The following is a 12,578-nucleotide window of genomic DNA, read 5'->3' on the forward strand; positions in this document are numbered from 1 at the left end:
TCAAAGTCCATAACCTAGTAAGGATTTCTAGAAAACAGGGTTAGAGAGGTGCCTCTGGCATCAGCAAAGATGAAAAATTGAAGCTAATATGAAAGGCATCTTGTTCCTGCCTAGAGGGACAACTTCCAGCCAAAACACATTTGAAGCTCTAATTACATACTTAAAGATTTATCCAAAATGCCAAGCATAAGTTATAGACTGCCTATGGTGGAGTGTATTTCTTCCAGTGGCAAATTTACATCTGTTCCTTTGGACACACTTCATTACTAGCATTTGATCATCTTAAACATGTTTCCATAAACTCCCTCCTAGTATACATTCCCCCTAAATACATATACACACATACACACACAGACTTGAAGATAAAAACCATGAAATGTATTTGTAGGGGATTTTTTTTGGTAAGAACTCATAATCAGATCCCTTTAAAATAATATTCACATTACACAATAGTTAACTGTCTTCATCTTTTTGTAATTCTTAATTTTCAAGTTATGAAGATCCCATAATTAAGAATAAAACTTGCTGGTTTAAGCCTCAACTCAGATGATAAAAAATCTTAAAACTCACATAAAAAGATCTATTTCTGATCTTTATAATCTTATATCAATTTATCATAGATTGGGAAACTTTATCACTAGCCTTTTAAGAAATTACAAAGGATAACACCCAGCATTTGATCTTGAATAGATTTTCAGCCAATGAATGAGCCTCAGAAATGCCTTTTAAAAGGCTGAAAATCTGAGATCATTTAAGACTTTTTTGGTGCATATTATCATGGCTTTTTTAAAGCTAAGAATCTCCTGGAGATGATTTAATAAAATGTGCTGATGCCTTGAGTACTTTACAACACACAAATTCAATGTGATCTATTCACTTCATTCAGAAACATTTTTTGTGTGTGCAGACTGAAGAATTTTTCCCACAACAGTAAGGGTATGTGTCTTGCATCCTGATTAATCAAAGCATAACAGCATCTTACAGCCTATAATCTACTTTTTTAAGTGAGCATTTAAATTCAAAAGTACACTGTATATGGAAAACCAGGCTGTTTAAAGGACCACATCTCAATTATATTGCATATATAAATTGATTATATTTGTAAGAGTATTTTACATGTAAAACACCCCCAAAAGACTAATGGGTATATGCTTTTTAATAATGTGTTTATTTCCAGCAGTGTTTATGGTACTAAGGCCAACTTTCTTAAAATTTGAAAGGAAAATAAATATTAAAATCTATCAACAAAATTGAGAACTCACTCCAGTCCCAGGCTAACTCCGGTGATAGGGAGAACGGGCAGTGTGGGCAGCTAGGTTGATTCTACTGTAAACCTAAAAGCTTACAGTACTTTGCATGGTTTCCAGAAGCCCATGGCAGACTGTGTGCAGACTGATGAATGGGGAACCCACAGTCATCGAGAATCGGCATCAAAATAACGTCTCAGTGATGACAATTTACCTTCTTCCCTTGATCTTCAACTCATAACCAAACAATTTTCAGACAAGACTCAGAAACCATTTTATTAAACTGGAACACAAAATGCGTGTTATAATAATGTCAAGCCTTTATCAGAAATCAGTACATAAGTGAGGATACACAGCCAAAATGAGCCATCAACAAAAGCAGTATAAATTTTAAATAAGTTTCAGATTTCTATACTCAATATGCTAACGAAAATAAAACCGAAAGAGTAGTTTCAATTTCACAATTCACAGTTGATTGGTTTTAATCCCATGACACGTTTGTCATTCTGCAGCCCCAGAACACAGATTTCCAAAGCAGTGACTGGCACTCTGACCCAACAGCATACACAGATCTTAAGCCCCTGTATGACATTTGGAGAAAATTTTAATAAACAACCCTAATTACACACAGTTTGGGCTGACATTTTTTAGCCATATCCTTTACCAAAGATAGTTGTAGTGAAATAGCAAAAGCAGTTTTAAAAGTTTGCCATGCCATTCAATGAAGGGTTCTAAAGCCTCCCTTGGTTTTACATTTTATTCTCTAATTTAAAACAATAACTGCATTAAAATGCAACCTTAAAGGTGAAAGCAAAATCGGTTTTGCTTCTGAATCTAGAGCATATATCCAAGGAGAAGCAACTTATTGTCCCAGCAGATATCTGGAATGCTTTAAAGCAGGATCTGACATACTCCGGTAAGGCATTTCAAAGCAGACACATCATACCCAAACTAAATCATTATGGTCAGTCAAGGATACCACAGGTGAACACCAAGTAACGCAGAGTTAACGTGAAATTCTTACAAATGACACACGATTTACAAAACCCCAGAAAGGTACTCAGGTACCAAAAGAGGGCAAAACAATGACCAGCCACTCCAAAAGAGTTTTGTTACTGTACATGCCATATTTGCAGAGTAGAAATAAACTGCTCTATATGTGCTTTGCCCTAGGATAATATCACTCATTCTGACATGTGGAGTTACTTTTCCTTAAAAAAATATATCATGTAGAGAATACACAAATAATAATCAATGATATAGAACATTTATTATTTTCACTAGTGAGGGGGTCACTTAAGCACTTACAAAGACTTATAAATGAATCATGAAGGTCATCAAAATGCAAAAGAATCCGATAAATGTTACATTATTAGAATTCAACAGTGCAGCAAGATTTTTAGCAACTGCATCGGGCTTAATTTGGAACTATAGCCATGAGAATATCTTTAAGTTCAAAGAACTGCCAGATGTCTAAAAATAAAAGTGTAATTAGTAAAAATATGTATTTTCCCTCCAAGGGCCCAAAGGAAGTGTTCAGTTACTTTGGAAGCCATGAATTTTATCAAACACACACAAGAATATGAATCTGGAACATTTCAATTCTGATTCAGTTCTACCCATTGAATCTTCATGACCTGGAGAAAGTCACCTAAATTCTTTAGATTTTATCTAAAGAATTTTATCCACAAAAAGTGAGCATAAAAATAAAGGCATATGTAAAAATAATTTTTTCTAAACATGACTACAGTAAAGCTAAAGATGGTTACTAAGGCTTACAATTTCAACAACTCATTGTACAGTACAATCATTTTTAATTCTGCTAATTATCACTGGGGGAAGTGTGGATAATTACAATTCTCAAGGAATTCAAATCAAATTCTTTAGAAAAATTAATAGTTTCAACTTACTAAGCTACTTAATCTGCTCTCCTAGAGTTGTTTAAAACAGCTAATTATATAGGGGTTTGACCCTTTACTCCCCTCTACCTTCTGGTAGAGCAGCTGAAAGTAGTGAAAGGAGAAGTGACAAGTGGGAGAAAAGCAGCAACAGATTGAAATGAGGTATTCGCTGATTTCATAAACCCCAATCAGTAATTTACAGTTTTTTGAAGAAGCTGCATAGTTTGGCAAAAATACATCAACAGAAGTGGGGAAAAGAAAAATTATATTGAAACTTTAAAATTTATGACAAGCACTTAAAAATGACCAATTCTAAAATAAACTTGTGTTTGAAAGGAATTGTCCTCCTCACCCTAAGCACACACAAGAAGAGAAACTGGAAGACAAAAGTCCACAGGAGGAAAAAAAAAAAAAAGTATGTTAATTGGCTCAGATTATCAACTTCATACACCACTTTCAAAATAGATATTTAAACGAATACTAAATCTTAATTAATGACACCCATGCTAAGAATTTAGGGCAGTGTATTGCCTAAAATTTACTTTGGAATGTTCTTTAAAAAAAAAATCTGATGGATCGATGGATGAAAAGAGGGATAGAGAATATGAACAGATACGTGGCAATACAAGTATAGTCAAATGTTGATGGCAGAATCTAGCAGCGGTTATACTGCAAAGTTTTTTCAACTTTGATATATGTCTGAAAATTTTCTTGAGAAAATGTTGAGGAACATGTTAACATTTCTATAATAAAATTAATCTAGCAGTGTGTTTCTAAGATTCTAAGTAGTCAGGCAATTTCGAATTTTAAATTAATTAAACTAGGGAAAATTTTGCTTTTAATGGCTTCAAACCTGATTTGTGAAGATGCTTCATTTAATATAGAAATGAACTAACACAATTAATAATTATTGTGCCAGTCTCTTCGCTTTAGTTGCAAATACGTAATTTTTCCCCTCTCTACAGAAGACAAGTTTGAAAATGACCACTAGAATGAAGAATTTTTCCAAACATCAGTGTCAAGCTCTTCCAATCAACCACACTGCCATTCACTAAGTACAAACCCAACACAGATCAAGGTCAAAAATGATCTCTGACTGCTGCCAGCTTGGGACAACTGGATTCACTTTCAGAATGTATGGTTTCTGATCAATAATGACAATAGTTTTACTTGATATCAAATTGAGATTTCATTAAGGAAGGGAAAAAAAAAGATGTAGAACAGAATTCACACAGACCTTTGTTATTCCAAGCTCCTGTTTATGAATGGTGATTCATAGCAATAATTATGTCTCTCTTCTCTCTGTGAAATGCTAACACTTGCTAAAGGCACTCAGATTCTGGGCTTAACGGAGACAAGGTCACATGGGACCATAAGCCAGTACGTTTTTTGGTAGCTACCCAGAAAGGAAGTTTACAAATGTTCCTCCCATTCATAATGGGAAGAAAAAGTCAAACAGCTATCAGTAGAAATGTTTTATGAGAAGCTATTTACACAGCTATTTGTCCATTCAGCTAGAGTGACAGTAACAGCTCACAATGGTAGGGGCTCTCCCCTGCCAAGAAAGCAAAAACAATAACGAAACACTTTTTATCATATATGAAACTCCTGTACAATGATTTGGGTAGAAGAAAAAAAATTGTTGGTAAGGTCAAATTTTTTTAAACATATGTTCAAAAACCTGCATTAAACTTTTATCTGTCCTGACAAAACATGTCTCAATTTCTTTCTAAAGCAGCTCTATTGTCCTAGTACATGCCTCACCAAGTTCTTTAAAGGGCATTTCCAACCTAAGTTCTGACAATGAAGACACAAAGTAGGTTAGGTTCCAAAACCACCTTTCCTAGCCCTGCCTGTAGAAAATACCATGTCGCACAGTTACATGTGTCCCCTGACACAAACGACACACATTTTACGTAGGTCACTGGACCTCAAACTGTTGTTGCTTGCTGTCCCAGCCAATTTAGGAGTGAAGGAAGATGTAACCAGACATACATATCTCCCTTTCTCCCTGTTCAAACTGTAGATAGGTAGCTATAAGCAAGCATATAGTTCTGTAGAAAAGCTTTCTAAAATGAGGTGGAAGATCTCATGCTTCTTGTTAGCTTTTTAAGTCAGGGGAACGTAAGGATGATGTCAAATAGCCACAATTCTTCTTTTAAACTCAGGGCTTCAAAAATCCTAACTGGTTTTCTAAGTTTACCAACTAATTAAAAGGTCAGTGAGGAAGAGCTGGAGGAGGAACTTTTTCCAAATAAATGGTATAAAAAAATTATTCACCTTGCAGAATTTAGTGCAATAAGAGAAAGGCAGACAAACATAAACAACATGCACATATTTACAAGTTGCAGGACATGATGTACAAAGTGAAGACCAACAAAGTATTTTCAAAGCATCTTCAGTGTACTCAAAAGGATTACAGGGCACACTCAGTTTGGTAACTGAACTTTTTTTACAAAACCACTTCAGAGGTATATGCAATCCAATCTTTTAGTTGAAACACGAATTTTCTTTCTTTACAACTTCTTACCCTCAATACCTAAGAAGAATTCTAATTGTCATCTTCTAACATTGATTTTTTATGACAATTTACCCAAAGATATTATTCACAGAGAAGAGGGACTGATGCTATGAGTTCCTATGGATGATTATCGAAATCTAAGTATTTTTTTTTCCAATTTTTGTTGTTGTTGTTGTTTAGGCCTCTGTCCATCCTTGAAGACAGCATAGAAAAAGACACTAACATAATTCCTGGGGAGCACAAGGTGCAAATCCTAAAGTATGTTACAGAGACAGACTGAGCTTCACAAAATGAAACCAAAGAAGATCACATATCACTGACTCAGAAGAAACAACAGTCTGCTTAAACAGAGAAAAAACACTGTTTATGGAATACATGAATATAAGAAATTGTACCATGCAGAGATGTATCTATTTAGGCATTTCCTGCCTGATAACTCTGTCACCCTTTGTTTTCACCTATGGAACAGAGAAGAATACTGCAAGGTAACAAGCTCAAAACACAACCTACTGTCATAGAGATTTGTGATTTTTTTTCAGATGTGCATGTAACTTTTACAAGTGATCATGGAAGTTATTTACCAACTTCCCAGAGTTTGGAATTTAACAAGCAAACTGAGTTATTGTAGGCAATACGGTACTAAAGTGTCCTATAAAACAAACACATAGCTCTTTTTTAGTGCAAAGAAATATAGCAAGTAAGAAATAACACTATAAATCTAACTTCTTTCTTTAAAAGAAAATGCGCTTATGCATTCATAACATCCATTAAGGGCACTGGGAAACTGGAAACCTGAATACACAAGGCCTGAAAAAACATCAAGCCCTTAAGTCAGCTGCTTTTTCTATGTATATAATGAAATTGTTAAGTGGAGAGAGCAAGGGGAACCTTTCTTTTAAAACTATTTCCAATGGAAAACAAAGTGGATGAATGCCATTTTTACAAAATATAAATTCATGTTTGTATCTTCTACTGTTATTTGAAATAAGGGTTGAAATACCTCTCTATGACAACATATATGTACGTGTGTGTGTGTGGGTGTGCATACACACACATCTACCTACAGAGAAAAAAAACTAGATTTTTAGGTAATCATAGAACCAAGCGGCCAGCACTATAATGTTAAAATTAACCAAAAAATTATATTTAGCAGCAAAATGAATAACCTACTGGCCAATAAGAAAAGCCCTAAATTGCTCAAAACTATGCAACCCTACTTTATAGATTACTGCAAAAATAAAAAAATAAAAAAAATAAAAGGGTTATTATACTAAGAGTCACAGGTCTAGACAGAATCCTAACAGAATAGTATTTGATTCTTCTGTTTCTGGGAGAAAAAAAGTTACAAAATAATTCTACTTCTCAAAGAACCACCACTTCAACAGAAGATAGTAACTGGATACTATACAAGGCTTAATCACACAAAACTCGTTTTTAAACATGGGTCTGAGTTGTTTAAAAATTGTCCCAAAGTATTACAGAAAAAGAATGATTGTAATTTGCCTTCCCCTATCTATTTGCCTACAGACTTCTCAAGAAAAAATAGAAGTTTTGTCTCTAATTAGTAATACAAGCAATCAAATGTGAACTGACCATTGTGCAAATATACTGCTTAAAATATAAACTTCCTGATCAAGTGGCCTTTCAAAAGAAATATGGATGACCACTGGTCTTACCCATATAAAATATAGTAAATAGATAAAATGTAGTTAATGAATATTCACAGAGCACTCCATTAGTTAATCTAGATATATATTACAGCTTCGTTTTTTTGTTTTTTTGTTTTTGAGACGGAGTCTTGCTCTGTTGCCCAGGCTGGAGTGCAGTGGCACGATTCTTGGCTCACTGCAACCTCCACCTCCTGGGTTCATACAACTTCTCATTTTAAACGCAAAAAACAAAAATAATAATACTGATATAATTATCAGATGCCAAAGTGATCTATCATATACTTGTTAGTATCTTCAAGAAAGCCTAATTACAAGGAATAAAACCATAGTTCATGTATATTTCTACTGGAAACGAAGATAGTGAAACTTTATTTGCTTTTTAAAAAATTCCTCTCTGTGTATAAAACAGCAGGTGGTGATATTTTTCAGGATGGCCACCAGACTTGCAAGACAGAGGAAAATGTAAGTAAAGTGTAAGAATCAGGTTATCAAAAAAGTCTGGCAAAACAAAATATCAAGCAATCTGAACTTATGGTTTAGATCATGATATAAGCGCATGTTACTATCAATGAAGAAGTAACTCTAAATTGGAAAATCAAACACACCTTTGTTTCCTAAAATCTGCTGGAAAATGTATTTTTTAAAATCATATCCATCTTAAACTCATTGAATATTCAAATATGAGGCTTGGAAAACCCACAGCACAGCTGGGGCATGAAAATGGGCTTGTTAGACAAGCTGATTCAACTAGGGGGGAAAAAAGAGGAGGGAAGAAGGCGGCAATTACATGTGTGAAATCCACAACTGGAAACCAAGTTTAGCTGTTTGGAAGTACACAAGCTCATTGGGAGTATTTGAATTCAAGAAAACTTGCATTTCAATGATGGGGAGATATGATACAGAAAAAAAAATGTCCTGGGAAAGACCCTAACAGTTTCTAATAATGTATCCTACTGACAATGCATTGAGGTGGCGGTTCTGGTTAAGCCCTGGGAAACTGAAATCTCTGCTGCCCTATTTTTACTTTGATCTAAAAAGAATTCAATGCAATTCTTTAACAGTACATAAAACTACAATTGCAAAAGAAAATGGCAGAAAATAAATGTCCCGAGAAAGACCTTAACAATTTCTAATAATGTATTCTACTGACAATGCATTGAGGTGGTCGTTCTGGTTAAGCCCTGGGAAACTGAAATCTCTGCCAACCTATTTTTACTGTGATCTAAAAAGAAATCAATACAATTCTTTAACAGTACATAAAACTAAAATTGCAAAAGAAAATGAAACTTTTAAATAGTCAAAGTTCTAAGCAGTCAGGCTACTAGTTGACCAGAACTTGAGCAAGATAAAAAGTTATTTCTGATGGGGTAGGTAGGTCACATGCTATGAGCAGCTCAACACAGTTGACCCTGCAAAAGCATTATGACCTAAGAAGCACGTTCTTCACACCCGCCTCCCCCTGCCCCGCCCCTGGGCCCCCAGGTTTTGACATCTCATGGTACCACTGTGGGTTACACGTATTAACATTAAGCAGAGGAATGTACTCATATCAAAAGGACCACAAAGCAGGGCAAGTTGACAAAAGGCAAACAACAGGCAGGACAAGCTGCTCTATCTTAATATAATAATCACTATACATATCCCAGATTCTCCATCTCATTCCTGTACCGCTGTTCAGACACCTTGCTCTTATGTTGCTTGCTCTCTAAATGCTGCCGGAATTCCATCTCTTCGCCAGCTCCAACATTACACATTGAGCAGTAAAACTGGCCACTTGGAGTAACACACATGGCCAGATCACGTGGAATTCTCTGCCGAGAGCGGGGATTGAAGTATGGACCTGCTAAAGCAAGAGATAAAAATAATATGTTCAAAATATTCATTAAGTGAATGACAACCTGACCAATTATCACTTTAATTTGTAATTCTAAGTTCAAATTATAAAATTCACAGATTCTTAGCTTTAAGTGAATGTGAAGTTAATGGATTTTTAAAATTACAATTTTACACACGTTCGATCTAAAAAGATAAAATGATTCCTCCAACTATTGTCAGAAAAATTGCTGTAGAGCCAAACCCAAATTCCAAATGGCTGTGTCTCTAAAAAAGTGAATACACTTTTAAAAATACTTTAATTTCCAAGCATTATATCAGAAGTTGTATGCTTCTGCTAACCCTTTAATCCAAAAATTCTACTTGTAAGAATTATCCTAAGAAAATATTAAGAATTTTCACACTGAGATTTAATAGCAATATGTTTAGCAATAAACAACAGCAATAGCACTATGTTTTTTATCTCAGCAGTGATTATAAAAGCAAAAATTTAGGGGGAAGGAGAGATTCAAAAATAGGATTAAAGAAAATATGGTAATGAATGCAATGGAAAACTATGCAGTTGCTAAATATAATAATGCTATAGAAAACTCTTATGCTATTAAGTAAACTATGAATATCCCAAACTAGGATCCCATTTCTATTTTAAAGAAGTCATACATATGAAGAGACTAGAATGAAATCTGCAAAAGTGTTGGTGACATTACTGATCATTTCATTTTCTTCTTTTTACATTACTGACCTCATAAGCTGGACCCTTAGTTCGTTAACTTTCTGCTGTTCACTTCCACTATAATAATATACACATAATACTTTTCTCAAAATACTGCTTTCACTGCATCCTACAAGTGTTATTATATTTTCATTACTGTTTCGTTGTAAGAATTTTTAATTTCCAGTATAATTGTTTCTTTGAACCATGAGTTATTTAGAAGTGTTTTTAAATTCCCAAACAAATGGAAATTTTGTTTGCTTTTCTATTTTTCTTGTTGACATCTCATTTCATTGTACTCTGGTCAGAGAACATAATCTATCCTAAAATTTATTTTTCTGATATTAAGACAGCTATCCCAGCTTCTTTCATTTCAGATGGATTTCTTTCATCCAATTTAACATTTTTTTGGACTTCGGTAATTTTACATTTATTATAATTACTAATATATGTTTAGACTTTTATTAATCATAAGGAATTGTGCTTTTTTTTTTTTTTTTGAGACAGAGTCTTGCTGTCACCCAGACTGGAGTGCAGTGGTGTAATCTCAGCTCGCTGTAGCCTCCACCTCCCAGGTCCAAGCGATTCTCCTGCCTCAGCCTCCCAAGTAGCTGGGATTACAGGCGTATGCCACCATGCCCAGCTAATTTTATATTTTCAGTGGACATGGGGTTTCACCATGTTGGCCAGGCTGGTCTCGAACTCCTGACCTCAGGTGATCCACCTACCTCAGCCTCCCAAAGTGCTGGGATGACAGCCACGAGCCACAGGCACCTGGCCTGAATTGTGCTTTCTATATGTCCTTTTTTTAGTAGGCTTCTCTGGCTTTTCAGTTAGCTCTGTTTTCTATTTGTTTCACTGTTCAAGTAAATGACCTCTGCTGGCATGTGCATGAATCAGAGGCTGAAGTAGAGGGGAGGGTGAGGGACTACTCAGCCCACTCTCCCTACTGAAGACAATCAGAAAATGCAGAATTTATTCCTATAAATCAGTGTTTGTGAACTAAATGTGTATATCAGAAGCATCAAGCAAGCATTTTCAAAACACACATATGTCTGGGTCCTACTCCAAATTTACTCACTGAAAATCTCTAAGTCATGGTTCAGGCATTTTGTAAAAACTCCTTGGGTAATTCTGTTTCACTAGCCTGGTTAAAAAACACTGCTTTAGAATCTTTTCTTTAACATGGTACAACTTGAAACCAAGTAGCCCATTTTTATCATGTCTTTTACATTTCTTAGCTGGAAATATAAACAAACATAAGGGGACAAAGATAAGAGATCCTAAAACATAGACTACAGTGTAAAACCAAAATAAATAATATATTACTTACAATAATAAAGTAAATAAATGAGACCTGAAATACACACCAGCCTGAAAGGCCGCCACTAGACTAATTCAATAAAACACTGACTAACTCCAAATTCTCAGGGCTATCTATTATCATTATCTATCATCACAAAAACGAAGGAGACTATGTACAGAATGTACCCAAGGTATGTGGAAACAGACAAGATACCTGAATTATTCTGTACTGTATACATATTTCTCCTGTTAGGCATCATCTTAAACTCATTCCCTTCTTTCCTGGCCCGCCGTTGACCCAGCTCTGAGGATTCCCTGGAGAAAAGAAGTTTAAAAAAGAGTGAGTCTTCTAAACAAGAATCCCTTTCTACTCTTTTTCTTTCAAGACAGTCAATCTCACATAACACTTTGGCCTCAGAGAAAATGGCAATACCTACGAGAATGAGTTACTCTGAGCTTCCGCCAGCCGCAGCCTCTTGGCATGATTCTTCCCTTGATAGTGAGCCTGAGCCACAGCTGGGGAACTGAAGGAGGCATCACAGAGCTTACAGTAATCATTCTCCGTGGCCAGGATCACTCGGCCTCCTGGCTTAAAGGAGCCCATCTGACATCAAAGACACAAGAAGAAACAAGGTTAAAAAAAATACGGAGCTTCCTCCTTCTCCTCAAAGGTCTTTTTAAGAGCTGAAAAACAACCAAAGGATATGGCATGACCACAAGCATTAAGCTTCATCAAGAAAATAATTCATTCCAGGAAAACAAAAAGGCTGGGAGATACTTAATCATGGTTTTGCATTATAATCACCTAGGTACCAAATTAGTGAATGGCTAGTTGCTGTCGCCACTGAAGACATTTTTTAAAAGAGTTTTAAAAACCTTAGATTTAGGACAGTAAGTCATGGGTAAAATAGGTAAGGCCTAAAATCACATTACGGGAAAGAGTAAAGTCTGCAGAATCCATCAACAAGCATTTAGTGACTGTTAACTCTTTATTAGGGTTGCTGTCTAGTCCAGAAGGGATACACAGTCATATATTTTTTAAAAAAGAGCCCCTGTCCACAAAGAGTCTACAAACTAGCTACAGATATAATCAGGAAAAAATTAAAAATGAGTAGCAAATCCAGACAATTGTATTCAGGTTGTGGAATAACATGTTAAAGAGAGCCTAACAGAGTGCCCAGAAGATAGTAGGCACTCAGTAAATATTAGGTTAACAAAAAAAAGACACACTAGGTTTTGGCCAGAAGAGAATAATATAGTACATGATAAAGATTCTGGAAACCATATATATCAGGAACAGTTGCAAAAAATAGCATCATTTCACTTGGAAGGGAAGTTTTTTCTGGGGTATGCTCTGAAGAAAGGCTTAGGCTGCCTGCCCAGGAGGGT

At 35.3% G+C, this 12,578-nt stretch overlaps 1 protein-coding gene across 2 annotated transcripts in view; it reads right to left on the minus strand.

The window, feature by feature from the left end:
• Positions 1-1,496: 1,496 nt before the first annotated feature.
• The window catches only part of ZMAT3 (zinc finger matrin-type 3), a 48,347-nt gene continuing 37,265 nt past the window's right edge, over positions 1,497-12,578 (minus strand). The window contains exons 3-5 of one of the 2 annotated variants that reach the window (XM_054482364.2): positions 11,627-11,793; positions 11,404-11,504; positions 1,497-9,179 (exon numbers count right to left, since the gene is read on the minus strand). In XM_054482364.2, the coding sequence (XP_054338339.1) occupies positions 8,971-9,179; positions 11,404-11,504; positions 11,627-11,793 (477 nt within the window). In that variant the 3' untranslated portion in view covers positions 1,497-8,970. Of the gene's footprint in view, positions 9,183-11,403; positions 11,505-11,626; positions 11,794-12,578 lie in introns of both variants that reach the window. The other variant, XM_054482362.2, reaches the window with a different exon arrangement.

The sequence above is a fragment of the Pongo pygmaeus genome, chromosome 2 (genome assembly GCF_028885625.2).
Source record: "Pongo pygmaeus isolate AG05252 chromosome 2, NHGRI_mPonPyg2-v2.0_pri, whole genome shotgun sequence".
NCBI lineage: Eukaryota > Metazoa > Chordata > Mammalia > Primates > Hominidae > Pongo > Pongo pygmaeus.